The sequence below is a fragment of the Mesitornis unicolor genome, unplaced genomic scaffold (assembly GCF_000695765.1).
Source record: "Mesitornis unicolor isolate BGI_N332 unplaced genomic scaffold, ASM69576v1 scaffold10795, whole genome shotgun sequence".
Lineage (NCBI taxonomy): Eukaryota > Metazoa > Chordata > Aves > Mesitornithiformes > Mesitornithidae > Mesitornis > Mesitornis unicolor.
In genome coordinates this window covers 44,658-60,928 of record NW_010184823.1, presented here as the reverse complement: position 1 = coordinate 60,928, position 16,271 = coordinate 44,658, and the positions used below count along the sequence as shown (strand labels likewise).

Below are 16,271 nucleotides of genomic sequence, written 5' to 3'. Positions count from 1 at the left end.
ACGACGTTGGCTTCTGCTGCCTGGGCACCACCAGGGCCAAGGCTGGCGCGGTGAGTGGGACCCCCCGGGGGGACAGGAGTCCTGCCTGCCCTCTCCCCGCCGTGCTGACCCTCCTCTCCCCTTTACCTGCAGGACGGCTTCGTCCGCGTGGACCGGGACTACGTGGTGCAGGCAGCAGAGCTGGCACGGGCAGGGGGCTGCAAACACTTCGTCCTGCAGTCATCCCAGGGGGCAAACCAGCACAGCCACTTCCTCTACCTCCGTGTGAAGGTGAGGGGGCAGCTGGGGTGGGCTTCTGGTGCTCGTGCAGGAGTCACAAAATGCTGGGATGCCCGGGAACGAAGCAGGAGCTGAGGTCTCAAGAGATACAAATTGCACTGAGGGTCCTCCTGGTGCTGGGGAACAAGGAAAGGGAGCTGGCTGGACTGCTGTGCCACTGACAGCACCTGTGTGTGGTGTCCATCTCCCTCTTAAACCACAGAAAGACTTGCTGTGGTCTCCAGCCCAGCCCTGGTTCTCCCACCCCAAGCTGGGATGGCTTCACCTATGTCTAGCTGAGACGTGATCTGTCCGGGGTAGGGATCCCGTAAGCCCCCTGGGTGGCACTGTACCTGTTGCAAAAGTTGTCTTCCCCGTATGTTGTATACTGTAGCCTCCAACATCTGCTGGACTCACTCCTTTCTGCCAATGTCTTGTGCTGGGACCCCCAGGCTGGACTTGGCATCCAGATGCTGTCTCAGGAGCATCCAGTTGCAGTTAGCATGATGGTTGCAAGGGTGCGCTGCTGACTAACGGTCAATGTGTCCAGCATGGACACTTGCCCCATGCTGCCTTTTCCTGGAGAGCTGCTCGCTACCTAGCCTGTACCAGCTTTGTGGTGGCATCAGTGTCACCCTGCCCACACCGCAGCAGCTTTCCCCAATTCACAGGGTGGCAGGGACAGTGCTTGCAGTCATCCTTGTCTCCTTTTGTCCTGCCCGGCTGCTCTGACAGGGAGAAGTGGAGAACCTAGTCCAGGCTGTTGGTTTTGATCGCTGTACCATTCTCCGGCCAGCGTGAGTAGAGGTGAAGGAGGGAGGGCACAGGCCTCAGGTGGAGGGTCGCCAGGGCAGTGGGCTGGGAGGTGGAGAAAGAATGTGTAAGGAGATGGCTGGGGAGGGAAGCGGAGAAAGCCACCAGGTGTGAACGCAGCTCTTGACCGAGCACACTGCTTCCCAGTGCTGTGGGGAGTAAGCACAGTGGTGTCCTACAGTCAGTCCCAAAGCTAGGGTCACATGCCGTGCAAGGAGAAGAGGCTTGGGTTGAGAGCAGAGGCTGGGGGACATAGGTCAAAGCTTATCTCTGCACAGACCGTCACCTTATCTGAGGCGGGATACTAACCTATGTGCTTTTGCTGCTTGGGAGAACTGCCATCCTGTATTGTTAGCACCATGGGGAAAGGGATTTAGTGTCCCAGGGCTTAGCTCAGTCACATTTCGGGACTCTGCCAAAGCCCCATGGCCCCCATGTGGGTTTAGAAAGCAGGGCTAAGCCCAATGTCTAGCTCTCCCACAGGGGATGGTTTCAGCCTGACCCACCTTGCCTCCTTGCTCCACAGGGTGCTGCTGTGCAAGCGCCGGGAGTCCCGGCCTGCAGAGTGGATGGCCCGGCAGTTTTTCGGTGCTGTGGCTTGGGTCTTTCCCACTGCTTACTCGGTGCCTGTGGAAACAGTGGCCAGGGCTATGGTGGCCTGCGTGCTACAGCCTGGTGAGCGGAAGGTGGAGGTGCTGGAGAACCGGGCCATCCACAAGCTGGGGAAGGCAGTGCCACAGCAGGGCACGTAGAGCAAAAGGGGTGGGCAGGAGGGAGCTTGATTCACTGTTCAGATGCTCCTCTGGGCTGGGGATGGATGCACATGTGGGAGAGAAGCAGGGTGCTTGCATGGTGAATGTGGAGGTAGAGGCACCCTTCTTTGCATGGCAGCTGATTCTGTCAAGTGGTGAAAAATGTAGGTGGTGGGTGAGGAGAAACAATGTGCTCTTCTGCCTGGATCCTGCATGCAAATCCAGGTAAAAGTGGTGTAAGCCAGGCAATTTGTTGAATTCAGGGCTCAAATAAAATCCTATGAGTGGTCTGTTTGTGCCAACTTTGTGTGGACACTGTGCCTGCGACTTGCACATCACCAGCTCAATCGCATCAGTGTCTTTTGGGGGCACTTTGAGGAGCGCACACAGGTGAGTGGCCATGCTGTAGGTGGACAGAGGAGAGCAGAGGGAGGCAGCAGCTGCTGGTGCTGAGGCTGCCCTTTTGCCGATCTGCTCCGGGCATGGACGGGTTGCTACAGGGAAGCTGCAGTTCAGATCCAGACTGTACTAACCTGTAGTAGCACAAATGCCACACAAATACTTGCACTGACTTGAAAACGCCTGTCCCCACAGGCTCCCCTGGGCTTTCCTCACAGACACAGGTAAACCAGCATGCAGCCCTGTGTTCCCAAGGGTGCTCCACTTGTGCAAGCGGTGAGGCCAGCCCCGTGCACGTTGTGGGGTGGGCTTGCCCCTGCCCACACTGCCCAGGCACTGGAAGGGGTGCAGGTCCCTACTGCGGGCATGGAGGAGGTGCGAGGAGCAGCGCTGTGTCCCAGCGCAGCCCTGGTTGTTCTCAGGCCTTGTGCTCAGGGTCAAGGAACTCAGCGTCTCCGCAGCTGGGATGTGGGACTTACGTGACTGCCGAATTCCCAGCTGGCCAGAGTCCCAGTGCTCCCGAGTAATGCTGCTTTCCAGGGTTTTCTCCTCTTCGACCTCATCTGTGGCTTCTGTGTCAGTGACTTGGATGTGGTAAGGAGCCTAGATCTCTCATCTCCTTCCTCTACAAAAGCGTTTAAGATTAAAACAAGTGTTTTAATCATCGGACTGGACCTCAGAAGCTTGGTAGAGGCAGTGGGATCGTACAACCCCACTCTGTGCATTAATGGGGAGCAAAGGAAGGGCTGTACCTGAGCAACTCCTCAACCATGCATGGGTCTTAGTTCAAAGGTAACAAATGAGGGGCTGGGCAGCCTTAATTACTGGTCAGACTGTCCTGGTGAGAGCAAAAGTGATACCTTTAGAGTAATATTTAATGTCAAAGGAGAAATGGGAGGTAGGCTGGTCAGGAGCATCACACAAGTATCTGAGGGGTGTTGAGCTTATGCAGCACAAAGGCTGTTCAAGCATGCAGCATTGGGTTACACAAAGGCAAGCCAGTACTCACAGCGGCTTTTTAAAAAGGTGATTATACAGGGGAGTGGAAATCAATACCTGAATTAGTAAGACCTTCAAAGAAGTGAAAATTGCATACAGATGATTGCTCTGGAAAGTTATACGTGAAAATCAGGCCACAGAAGATTTGAGGAAGGCCTCCTAAAGGTGTAAAAATTAATCATGACTATGTGAGAAGCAGAAAGTTCTCCAGAGAGCCACAGACACGGGACATGACCAGGCTCTGTAAGAAGGAAAGAGCCACCACAGAAAGGCTTGGTGAGGTACTTGCATTGGCTTTTCCTGTGAAGGAGATCACTCCAGCATCATTCCTTAGAGGACACATATTTGCATGACTGTCCCAAAACACTGGGTGGGGGAGTGTGTGTGGAATTTAACCCCATTTTCAGAACACATGGTTAAAAATCTGCCAGAAGGAGTGCTCAGATGAACTACCAAATACTCGCCTGGGTGAGAATTACAGTGATCCCTCCACCAAAAAGTCCATGTTGTTAAACACGATGATAATTTTTAAAAAGTTCCAGTGGGAACCAGGAAACTGCAAAGCAGCGAGGCCGCCTTCTATAAAAGGCAAGTTGTTAGAAACGACAATAAAGTCTCAAAATAACAGGGCCCAGGATAAATCTGGTGTAATGGGAGATTCCACGTCCTTTTGAGGGGGCAGCTGCAAGGCACAAACCTCGAGCGCTCTTGGAGGAAACGGGCCATTGTGTACACAAGGCAGTCTGGTCCTTGGAGTGCACTCGGAGCCCCAGAAAGCTCTCCCAGAAGGGCTCTTAAAGAAATTAAGCTGTCGTGGGAAGAAAAGGAAGGTCTGGGTAGTTCCTTTTTGGAAGTGTTTTCTGAGCCTTGAAATGCACAAACCAAACATTTCTTACTGGACAAAGGTCTGCAGAAAATACAAACTATTTCTGTGTAACCCTTGTTTCTGCTCACTGATACATGGTTTCTTTCTCAGTGTTTCCGTAAGTCCCTGCTAAAATGCACATCTGCAATCCTGGCACACAGCATAGCTTCCTTATCAGCCTCTTCCACGAAGCTTCATCACTCATTTTTGGACCTCAGTTTACCCAGCTTGCTCTGTTCATTCATTAAATCCCCACCCTAGGGCTGTGGAAGATATAGAACATCAGTCACTGAACCACGGCAGAGTCACATGAGCATGGAATTTGCCCACCCAGGACTGAAAGAGGTAAAGTCAGTAAAAGTCTTTAGAGGACAGACCCAGTTCCTCCACGGAGACTCATGGGGCAAAGCTCTGGGCTCCTCTGAGCAGCAGATCTGCAGGGCTGGAGCCATGCCCCCGGCGTGCCTGAAGCAGCAGTCTGCTTTCCAGGGGCAGGCAGCCCTGGCCCTGGGTGCAGCTGGAATTTGGGCAGGTAGGGGTGGTCAGTGTCTGCGCAGGCACCATTCACAGACTGCCTGACCCCACAAATCCGAGCTTCCCTGGGATTTCAATGCTGACTTTACTAATGAACATTAATGAGAAAAAAAAACAACAACAAAAACCAAACAACACAGTTCCCAATGGCTCGGCAGCAGAGTGAGGAGCTGCAGAGGTTTCCCATGCGGTCCCACTGTCCTTCCAGCACCACAGCTGTGAGAACCACCAGCTCCTCTTGCCCATCCCTCACTGCCCCCCACTCCTCTCCATGCCAGGACTACCCCCAGCTCCTCTGTGAAAAGGACAGGATGATAGCAGCCTGTGAAGTGGTACAGTATGTCCATCTCTGGAATGGGCAGCCCACCACTGGCACTGCTGCTTGGGTGCACCTGGGGGTCTCATATCAGCCTAAGCCTAGGCAAACATCATTTGAACATCTCATCCTCTGAAATTTTCAGGTGTACTTTTTTCATTCAGTTTCCATTACAATCCAGTAAAAAACTAACCCAAGCTCTCCAAGGAGGTATGGTTTCTAGCAGACCTCTATCTTTTGGTCACTGTACTCACACACTGAATCACAGAGGCTGGCTTGCTGCATGATCCCAGATTAGCAGGAGACAGGATTGCAGTCCAGGTCCAAAATCCATCCAGGAGTCAGAGCCAGGCACACCTGTGACACTGCCTAGGAGAGACAGGGGACCCAGGGATGAACTTAAATATAGCCCTGAGCTGAGGGGGCAGGTGGGGCTGGTCAGGGCAATTAATGTCATTAGTGGGATCTGGGCAGCCAGGTTGGGAGCAAGGCCTCCTATTCCCAGCTCAGAGCTGTGGGCGTTAAACAAGGCACTCAGATGCACATTTTCATAGTCACTCAGGCAGCTGAGGTCAGGGACAGGCACATGGCAGATCTTCAGGGCGAACCCTGAGCCCATGCCACAAGCGGAATGCCCAGGGGATGCCCTGGTTTGGGTAGAGCAGAAGGTGGAGGTAGAGTGGAGCCGCACACACACTGTGTACGCCTGTGCTAGAGTGGGTGTCATGGCACAGGCACCAGTGTGGGGTGGCAAAGGCCTGTGTGGGTGTGAGTAAGTCCTGCTGCACAAACTGCAAAAGAGTTGGCATTGAGACCTCCTTGGCTGCCCTGTGGGTGTTTGAGGGCTTTCTCCTTGTGCTAGCACCACCCTGGCCATGCAGACCTGGGCGACGAGCCGTGCCCCAGGTGACCCTGTGGAGATGAGCTGTCATATCCTAGCTGGAAGGGAGGAAGGAAACATCCAGGATGGCTGTAGTTACCCTCTTCACTCCAAGCACTGCTAAGCCATGTTAGGATTGACTCTGTTGCAGCTGCTGGTTGCAGCTCGCCCTCCTCGAGCAACTGTGGAGAGCCACCATGTGAGGGCTTTGGCTATGGGGCCCCTCAAAGTCAGGCTGGTCCTCGTGTTTGCCAAGATTCCTTTCAACAGGCAGGCTCTGTTGCTGGGGGTGCACATGGGCGCCTGGCTGAGGCCGGGAGAAACTCATGTCACAGATGTCACAACCATAGGGAGGAATTGGCTCTGTGATTGCAAGTTAGTGGAGCAACCAAAGAGATCTAACCTGAGCAAACAGAAACACCACATCAATGTGCAGCACCCAAGCTTTAGGTGAGCAAGGGTCTGCATCCTCGTGTGACAGTTACAGGACAGAGCCATGCAGGGGGAGGCAGGGACTGGTCTTTGCTCAGACCCTGCATCCCACATCACGGGCAGCTCCAGGCTCTGCCGTGTGTTTTACTGCTCTGAAAGGAGGTGGAAAAAGGGTCCAAATTTTCCACATAACAAAATTCTAGAGAGGAATTCTTTTTGGCATCATCAAAATGTCACTGTCAGATAAAACTGGAACACTTGCTATGATTAAAAGATTTATTTTTTTTTAAGCTTACATTAAAATGAATTTGTTCTGGAGCAAAAGCCACTGTTACACACCGGCGAATTGAAGCTGTGAGTATTTTGACATTAGCCGCAGCCTTTAAATCAACAGCAAGCCTTCTTGTAAGCACTTTTATTTTTATGTAAGTGACATTTTTCATTGGAAAAAACCTTACTTGAATGAAGTATTTCTACCTGGCTTTTCTAAATACTGACTGAAAACCTGATACATCATTAAGAAGAAACCCTGTGGACTTCCTGAAGCCCCCAAACAGCAGCTTGGCCCTTCCAATTTGATTACCTGATCTCACCCCAGAAAAAACCCCACATTTCCCCAGCCTGTGTGAGCTTAGAGAGAAGAAAACAAAATCCAGAAGCCGCCGAGGCCAGCTGCAGCGGGACGGACGGCATTGGTTACGGGGCTGGCAGGGGTCCAGCTCCTGGTGCTATATAGGAGCGAGAGGGGGGAGCTGGCCTGCAGACAGAGCTGCTGCTGCCTGCTTTAGCCATCGCTCACACTCTTCTCACGGCCGAGGAAAACGACAGCCTGCCAAGATGTGCAAAGGATTAGCAGCGCTGCCCCACACGTGCCTGGAAAGGTGAGAGCAGCCAGCCTGTGCCAGGATGCTGGGGGCGGCAGTGGGCAGAGGCTCTTCCCCTCAATGAGCATCTCTTATGGGGGCTGGGATCGACCAGCTCTGAACTGGGAGGGAAGGGAGGCTTGCTGGTGGGGGCTCCATGGGATGCCATGAGTGGCTGGGACCCTTGGGTGGGCGAGCTCTGATCCAACTCCAAACTCTCCCATTTGTCTTGGGAACCTCTCTGCTTGGTGAATCTGGGCTGCCCCAAAGCCACCCCTAAGCACAGCTGCTCCCTGTGTGGGCCTGGAGCTGGAGCACATTGTTCTCAGACCCCAGTGTCTGCAAAATATGGGAGGGGAGGAAAAAGGCAGGAAAGCGGTTGCTTTTCTGAGGCAAAACCAGCTCTGGCTCCAAAGTGCCTCCAAATCCTCTCGCCTGTGCCTCCCTTGCACACAGATTAGCCAGCCCTGGCCCCTCACAAGGCTCGGCTCTGTGGGGAGTGCCGCTCTGCTCCACTTGTGCACCCATCTTCATCATCATCTTCATCCTCCTCTGTCCCAGTGCTTGCCTCGAAACCTGCCCTGGGGGTGGTGGTGATTCCCAGGCTGCTTTCACCCCTGGGAGCCCAGGCAGGCTCCAGCCCCCAGCCATTTCCACCCTGATCAAAACTTGCCCTCTCCTCCTCTCCTGGGGAGCTGGAGGGTCTTTGGAGAGGTTCTGGTGAAAAGGAGAGGTGCGCGGGGGGCGGCACAAGGGTGGAGTCTCCCTGCAGCAGAAGGGGGCTCTATCCATCACCCAAGGAGGAAACTTGGTAAAGGACTCAACATGTGAATACAGTGAGGTTGTCCTCGCAGATGCAAATGTCTCGGTACTGGTTTTCAGATGCGTATGAGAGTGACATTCACTGTCCTGGGGGAAGCTTGAGAGAACTCCCCCTTTGCCAGTGAAAACTGACACTGCTTGCCCAAACGCAAGGCAAATTTCCATCACAGGCACGAACAGGAGTGTGGGCCTGTGACAACTTCTTTGCCCTTTGTCCATCCTCGTGGCCCCATGCTCCCCTTGCCTGGTCTCCTGCAGCCTCCTGCACCATGGGCAGCTGAGCAGCACTCTGCCAGCTGTGGGTGAACCACACACTTCTGCTCTGCTGTCATCTCTGTTGTCACTCCTCTGCTACTTTCTAATGCTACATAAGTGTCTTTTTCACTGCTGCTATGCTGATGCTTTCACTGACCTCTGTTACACCTTCAAATCCTCCCCCTTGCAAGGCTGCTTCGCTTACAGCCCACCACTGTATACACGGAGGTAGGACTAGGTCTGCCCCATGTGCTTCAGCCCTTCTCCCCATGTGTGTGGTATGTTTAACAGCACGGTCCCCATCCGCGTTCCCTTAGGACTGTCTCCACCGAGGAAAACACACCACATCCCCTATGCGTCGTGTCCTACCTTTCCCACGCTGTTATCATGAGATGGCCATCCTTCCCTGCAGCTGCCTGGGGTCTGGAGAGCCCATCCAAGGTCTCCTGCGGGCCCAAGGGGCTGATATCCCCTGACTTTCTCCCAGGGCACATCTTCACTGACCTCTCCAGAGAGGGCTGATAGGTTTGAAGGAATCTCTTCCTGCTGCCAGAGCTGCCTTGACTCCTCTCCAATAGACCATACTTGTCCATGTGTCCACCACAGCTGTCTGATACAGCTGCTGCTGACATGCCCATACAGCATCACACTTGCAGCTTTACAGCTCCTCGAATCTCTCCCCCCCGACCCTTTTCCTCCCCAGGGGCATTACCTCTGGTACCTCCCTGCCCTCGGGCACAGCAGCAGCTTTAGCTTTCAGCTATAGCTTTAACTTCTTCGAGCTTCTGGGGTTTTTTTGTTTTGTTTTTAAAGCTGGAGTCTCTCCTGGCCCTCCCCAGCAGCCTTCTTGCTCTTGATGTGTTTGACAGAGCCCATATTTTCTTTTAATGCTTCTTGGAAGCTGTTTCTCAGACTTTTTCTTGGCTTGCTCCCGTATGTTCTCACACTTAACCTTCCACAGTTTATGGTCCTCTTGCTTTTTCTCACTTGGACATAGCTGGAGGGGTTGAAGGATGCCTTTTTGTTTATAACTGCCTTTTTTACCCTGCTGTTTAGCCTTCGCTGAAGCCTTGCTTGAAAGCTTGTCATACATCTGCTGGAGGACGCCAGGGTGATATCTTTAAATAGTCCTTCCCTCCCGCCAGCCTGCAAGTGCTCAGCCTTTTTGGCTGTCCTTCTCCCTTCCTTTCAACAAGCATCCTCAGCTCTGCGGTCTCCCTGTACTTAACGAAGGCTGAGGACTTGCTCAGGGTGGGGAAGTTCTTGCTGTTGTCCCTGCACCGGGACCTGCGGGGCTTCATCAGGGTGGGCAGCCACTGATGGTCCATCAACAGCACCATGGGCTGGAGCAGAGATGGAGTCATCCAGGGAGCTCCTTTGGGAGCAGGAGGTGATGGAGCTAGAACAGAGGTCCAATATCAAGGCAGAAGGCAAGGTTGGGGAGAAGGGGAGGGGGCCCCAGGGCTGAGCTTAAATGGGCATGGGCAGGGTGTGGGGGTCAGCTGGAGCTCCTCAGGCCCATTAGGGCCCATTAGTGCCCTTTGAGCCCAACAGATGCTGGCTATAAGTCACTGTCAGAGGGTGGGAACTGGGGAGCAAGATTTTGAACCAGGTTTGAGCATTACCCAGGGCAGTGCTTGCTGCTGTGTGAAGCTACCATCTCCTGGATCCAAATCTTGCATGTGTCTTGGCCCCACCTGCACCAGGCTAGTGAGGTCCCTAGGTCCTGCTCAAACAGCAACAGAGTCCTGGTCCTATCTTGCCACCATGTGTTAGGTTTGGCTTTTGATGCTCCTGCTCCCAGCATGGCCCACATTCCCCTGCTGCTTGCTCAAGACACCCTGGCATCACCATCCTCACTTCAAAGGTGGACAAGCCCCTTCCTCTTCACCCCTGCTTCTGCCAGATGAAGCCCTCACAATTGGGCACATGGTCTGATTCCCGGGGGGGGGAACTCTCCCTGGTGCACAGCACACAGTACTGGGTCAACTACAGCAGCATCCCTGGCTCATAGCATTTATCCACATTTCATTTATTTATTAGAGGGAGCAGGATAAACAGCACACAGCAGCTTCCCTGTCCCAGAGACACCTCAGTGCAAGGAGCGTGGGGACACCATCACCCTTCACCTCAGGTCCTGGTCTTTCCAGGCAAGTTTCAAGTTTCCTTGGAAGCATGAGCAACGGAAGCTGTTCCTGTAGCAGCTGACATTTTCCATGAAAACAGTTGGATTTCTGGGTCTGGTGTGCCCGGTGCTGTGCACCCACCACAGGCTGTCCATGCAGACCCAGGCTCCCATGCAAGGGTGGCTGTCACAGACAAGTTTCTGTGGCAGAAGTTGGGGGCAGAGCCCACACCAGGTCTCATAAAGTCACCCATGGGGGCTGGTGGGTGGAAAACCAAAACACAGAGGGAGTTTTACAGGGATGGAAAAGCACTGAAGGAATGGAAGTGAAATAGCAGACATAGCAAGGGAGCCATCATCCACAGGGAGCTTGTGAAAATAAACAGCGGAGAGAAGCGCAATGGGCCCTAAAGCCGGGGAGCTGCAGCCTGGCTTCGGCAGCTGTGCCACGGGGAAGGCACCAAGCCCCGCCAGCCTGTTTGGGAGAGGTGTGTGCCCTTGCTCCCATCCACCCCTGAGCCAGTGGGCCTGGATATCACCAAATGTTGCTGCACCAGGGAAGGGTCCTGCCCTGCAACGATGGGGTTGGGGCGCCCATTTCCACCCCTTATTTGCTCAGTGTTGCCCAGTGCACCAGAGTGCTCTCTGCTAAAGCTTGGCTCGCTCTTGGAGCAGAGGAAAGCCTCCTCGGTGGCTTTTGATGCTCAGGACTATATCACAAGTCATATTGCACAAAACGGCACATTTTGGGAGACAGCTGGAGTTGCTGTCATGCCCCAGGACTCTTCTAGTCTATGCATCCTCCAAATGGATGAAGGATGAAAGACGGAGGATGAAACTCCTTTGCTAGTCAAACAACTTCACCTCCTGAAACCCACATTCCCCTCTGCCCAGAGACAGCAGCACCCAGGAGTTACCTGTTTGCAGGACCCTTCCCCTTGCAGACATAAGGCTTATATATGGTGAATATAATAGTTATGTATAAGAGAAACTGTGAGCACTAGCAGGAAGTGTGGTGGATTGCTGGCAGCATATGTGGCTGGCGTTCTCCAAAAGAGTAATAGAAAAAATAATATAATCCTAATAATAGTGCCTAGAAAAGAGGAACCTTCCAGCTGTGAGGGCCTGGGAGGTCAGGCATGGACACAGAGCACACCAAGGAGCATTTCACCCTGATTTTGGCAAGTATAGAGGTGCGTACTAACCTATGTGTTAGCAATAGCATCCTCTGGAACAGGGAGCATTTTGGCTGCCTGGTGCTCAGCAGCAGAGCATTGGACCTGGTGCTGCACTATGCATCGCTAGAGGCAGAGCCAGTGACCTCAAAAAGCTCAGGGGAATGTGATGAGGACAGGTTCCTGCTCCCTCTGCCTGCAAACCAGAACCTGGCAAGGGCACCCTGCTCCAGAGGCCATGGGTGTTTTGGGACTGGGGGATGCAGGGCAGGATGGGGATTGGCATGGGTCAGGCACCCTGTGCCACCGCCTCTCCCAAGTGAGCTCCTCCATCTCCTCACCAGCATCTCCTCAGGGCATAGCACTATAGAAACTGAGTGCTGCACACACAGTCCCTGATGCAGCCGCCAGCTCCGCTGATATAATTATCCTAGTCATAGATTGGGAAAAACAAAGAGATCAAGATCAGGAACTGCTGCTAATTCTGAGTGCTCAGCTTGAAATGTCTCAGCCAGGCGCCTTTACAACATTAGGGTCCATTTGTCCATTAGTAATTAATTACATAGCTCTGTACCTCCCCAGCAGCTGTGCTGGGGTCCATGCCAGGGTCAATATGGGCACAGGGCAGGGACCATCCTCGTTGCCCTGTCCCTCCTGACTTGCCTTTGCTTCTCCCCTCCTGCAGGGCCAAGGAGATCAAGACCAAGCTGGGCACACTGCTCCAGAAGCCCGACTCGGCCATTGACTTCATCATCCCCTACCCAGAGAAGCCGGAGAAGCCACCCAAGGCCCAGAAGTGAGTGTCACACCGGGGTGTACTGCTGGCATCCACATCTGGCCACAGGGGTCGATATGAGCCCTTGTGGGATGTAGAGGTGCTGAAGCCCCTGCTGTGGGTTCTGGGGTGGGCACAGCGGACTTTACGTTTACATAAAGTTAGGAGGTTCAACCTGAACATAAGGAAAAACTTTTTTTACTGTAAGGGTGCCAGAGCACTAGAACAGGCTCTCCAGAAGAGGTTGTGGAGTCCCCTTCTCTGGAGGCATTCAAAACCCATCTGGATGCGTTCTTGTGTGACCCAGACCCGGGTCATCCTGCTCTGGCAGGGGGGTTGGACTGGATGAGCTTTTGAGGTCTCTTCTAACTCCTAGTATTCTGTGATTCTGTGATAGGTGGCAGGTGGCTGGTGGCACACTCTTTGTGACCCGCCAGCTAGGTGCAGGCCCTGAGAATTACCTCAGGGCAGTATAAGATGTGTTAGGCAATACAGCTTCACGGAAACCAGGTTTCTCACAGAAACTCAATTTAAGTTTGATAAGATTTCACCTTATTTGATAAAGGCATAAGGCACTTGGGCTTCTTTGAGTCACCAGCTCAGCCCAGACGTGCCAGTCTTTCACAGTCTGGTGGCTCCAGGGTGGCAGCGTGTCCCCAAGCTGGGTGCATGGCCCCACGGGGTGATGCATGGCTCTGGGCAGGTCTGCGATGATGGCACTGTCTCACCTCGCTGCCTTCATCCTAAGCCTCTGCTCCCCAGCACTGAGCTGGTTTAATGACAAAGCGAAGCAGAAACTACAGAGGCTGATGGGATGCGCTGCAGGATTAATGGTTCAAAGGAGATAAAATAAATCTTTAAAAGAAATGTTAGCTTAAATCTAAAAGCAGGATGGCTTCCTGCACACAGGGCAACGGCCTCACCCAGGGTACCTCCAGCCCAGGCTGGGGCAGCTGAGCCAAGTCCTGAGCTGCTGCCCAGCCACTCCCCTGCCACCCTCAGCCCTATGCCACTGGGTGTGTGGGGCTGTCCTGGAGAGACAGGCCTCTGCCCCGAGTTGTTGCTCCCTGAGCTGCAGCTGGTGTTGAAGGACTCAGAAGATGCCTGACAGCACCCAAACTTGCTGGGGGTAGGCAAGGCTGACTGACCTGGCCAGCCTTGCTCATGGCATCAGGAGCATCTAGCAACTCAAGGGCTTGAGTGGCTATGTCATGATAAAAACCAGGAGAGGCGCTTCCCCACTATTCACAAGGCCAGATTTCTATTTCCAATTTAAAATCATAACTTTTTTTGTTTACACCGGTTCCTCTCTCCATGCTCCCATTCAGCCCAGGCAACGTTGCTCTAAACTCCTAACCCTCCACCTAGGGGTTGCTAGGAACCACAAACAAATCAAAATAGGCACAAAAAACCAACCCCACTGTGCTGATGAACGCCATCCTAATCCTGATGCGAGCCTGCAGAGAGCTGCGGTTACTTTGCTGGCAGGGCAGGCAGAGTCCCCATGGATGGTGCGTTTCGTACTTGGTCGCTGCCATGCCCCGGATGCTCCTGTGAAGGAAACATGTTTGTCCCCATTAGCTGTCCCTGCTGAATGCTGGAGAACATCTCCATTCCCCGCTGGCTGAAGGGCTTGTTTTCTCCTGCATGGCACCTCTGCATCGCTCATCCGTCACCACCTTGTGCTCAGTTAATATCACCCCGGGGACATTCAGCTAATGGAAAAGTGAATTTGGCAGTTTCCAGGAAATCTGGATTGTATTGGGTCGCTGCAGTGATGCTCACCCTCACTGGGGGTGGGGAGACACCTGGGAGGAACACAGGAGCAGCAAGAGCTTTTGATCCTGAGAGCCAGTGCAGATGCAATTTCAGATCTAGAAAGCAAATGATCAGGGCCCCCATCACGGACTTTACTGCCGGGTGCTGGCAGTTTGATGACAAGAGAGGGCTGGATACCCAACCCCGGCAAGCCTTGCATTTATGCCATTCTCCTCTCCTCCCTGGAGCCACCTGTGCAGGGTGGCTGGGTAGGAGCACCCAGACCCACCACTGAAGCACCAAGGTCCCCAGGACCAGCAGGTTGTCTTGTCCACTTCTCCCTCCCCATCCCCAGGGATGCTCTGCTCACTCAGATGGTTCCAGCCCTGACGCTGCCTCCCCCCGGCAGCAGAACAGGCTTGAGCTGCAGCCCTGCTGAGGGAGAGTGGGGATAGTCTGCAGCGGCAGGGGACGGTCCTTTCCCCTCCAGCACCGAGCATCAGCCGTGGTGGGCAGCAGGGTGGACAGGAGCCTCTTGCCCCAGTTAAAAATAAACAACCCAAAACCACAAACAAAAAAAGCCACAGCCCTCTTTGGCCACATTTCAAGCATTGCCTTTAAAAAACAAAACAAAACAAACCCAAACAAACAAACAACAACAAAAAAAGAGGAATAGCCACGCACATGAAAACCACGGCCGGTTTTCACTGGGGAGGGACGAGGCGAGGCTGGCGTCCTGCCCCGCCGCGGGGCGTGGGAACGGGTGGGCTGTGGGAGTGGAGGGGCGTTGACCCCAGCTCCGGTCGTGCAGGGCTGGCAGGATCCGGCCCCCCCACCCCTCCCCGGTGTGGAGCATCCTTCCTCACCCCTCTGGGATGCTTCCCAGCTGCCTGCAGAGCCTCCGCTCTGCCCTCCTGTACACCAGTCCTCCCCATTTTTAAAGGTATTCTTTAAAAGCCTGAAGCCCTGAACGGGGCTGTGGGGTGAGCAGGGACTATCTGAGCTTTCTTTACTCCCTTCAGGCCGTCACCGGAGGAGGCTCTGCAGTGGCGTGATTCCCTGGAGAAGCTCCTGCAAAACCCCTGTAAGTTCACATCCCCCTGCAGTCACATCCCCCCATCCCATGTCCCTGCTGTGCTCAGCGAGACCTCGGCCCCTCAGGACCCCCAGTGCTCAGCGAAGGCTTGTTACCCCTGCAGATGGGCTCACCAGCTTCCACAGCTTCCTGCGCTCCGAGTTCAGCGAGGAGAATGCTGAATTTTGGGTGGCCTGTGAAGACTACAAGAAAATCAAGTCCCCTGTGAAGATGGCAGAGAAAGCCAAAAAAATCTACGAGGAGTTCATCCAGACCGAGGCACCCAAAGAGGTCAGTGGCCATGGGGCAGGACATGGTGCTGGGAGGGATGAGGCTTCTGCCCAGGTGCCCTTAATCCCAGAAGAGAGTGATGGCTGCAGGGCACCCCTTGCCATGGCTAGAGGGTTCAGAAGGCTGTACCCTCAGTGAGGGGCAGCCTCATCCCACCCTTCACAGCCCCAGTGCCCCCGTTCACAGCTCAGCCTTTGCTGGGCTTCCTCCAGCCAGAGACAGCTCCAGCACATTCTTTTCCTCCTCTCCTCACAGAGGGCTCACGTTAATAATGAGGGATGACAAACTATGGTAGCCATCACCCCAGAGTTACCTTTACTGCAGGATAAACCTCACCCTTCACGGCAGATTTGCCACCAATAATACCTCCAGATAAGCAAACCTGCTGCAGTCCCTCCTCATAACCTCTGTGCAGTTGTTGGTGTGACAGAGCAGGTGAGGGAAGATGCCATCACCCACCCCTTGCAAAGGCAGGGTTCCCATCCCTCTTACACTCCCATCACAGGTGAACATCGACCACTTCACCAAGGCTGTGACCATGAAGAACCTGGTGGAGCCATCACCAAGCAGCTTTGACATGGCCCAGAAGAGGATCTTTGCCCTGATGGAGAAAGACTCCCTGCCCAGATTTGTGCGGTCGGAGTTTTATCAGGAGTTAATCAAGTAGCAATGCAGCAGGGTTGTGCGAGGCATTCCCCGCGGGCAGTCCCACTGCTTCTGCCTAAACACCTACCCCTTCTCCTGCAGCCGCTTTGCTTTCTTGATACCACCCTAAAAGAGCACCCAGGGGCATTGCTAAACATCTCCCCTCCAAGCTTTGGACTGCCAGATGTCCTGATGTCTCCTCTCTTACAGTCTCTTTCCTCTCCCCCAAAAGACCAATT

The 16,271-nt window shown here is 53.8% G+C and overlaps 2 protein-coding genes across 3 annotated transcripts; both read left to right on the top strand.

Moving 5' to 3' along the window:
- Positions 1-5: 5 nt before the first annotated feature.
- Positions 6-1,823, top strand: HTATIP2 (HIV-1 Tat interactive protein 2, 30kDa; the record flags this gene model as incomplete). Its single annotated transcript, XM_010184621.1, has 4 exons — positions 6-50; positions 133-270; positions 994-1,055; positions 1,598-1,823. Coding segments are annotated over 4 exons (471 nt in total), but the record flags the coding sequence as incomplete, so codon positions are not given.
- A 5,191-nt stretch (positions 1,824-7,014) lies between these two features.
- On the top strand, positions 7,015-16,271 carry RGS5 (regulator of G-protein signaling 5). 2 transcript variants are annotated; one of them, XM_010184617.1, is made up of 5 exons: positions 7,015-7,129; positions 12,174-12,284; positions 15,044-15,105; positions 15,221-15,387; positions 15,893-16,271. In XM_010184617.1, the coding sequence occupies exons 1-5, from the start codon at positions 7,086-7,088 to the stop codon at positions 16,052-16,054; spliced, it is 546 nt and encodes a 181-aa protein (XP_010182919.1). In that variant the 5' UTR covers positions 7,015-7,085; the 3' UTR covers positions 16,055-16,271. The 2 variants fall into 2 exon arrangements, with proteins under 2 accessions (XP_010182919.1, XP_010182918.1); XM_010184616.1 differs by having other exon boundaries at positions 7,086-7,129; positions 15,221-15,402; positions 15,893-16,232.

Bases quoted from the DNA above. Each gene is read 5' to 3' on its own strand.
- RGS5 (XM_010184616.1), top strand. From the start codon at position 7,086: ATGTGCAAAGGATTAGCAGCGCTGCCCCACACGTGCCTGGAAAG. The intron at 7,130-12,173 runs GTGAGAGCAGCC...CCCCTCCTGCAG, and splicing joins CCCCACACGTGCCTGGAAAG to GGCCAAGGAGATCAAGACCA. The intron at 15,403-15,892 runs GCAGGACATGGT...CTCCCATCACAG, and splicing joins AAGAGGTCAGTGGCCATGGG to GTGAACATCGACCACTTCAC.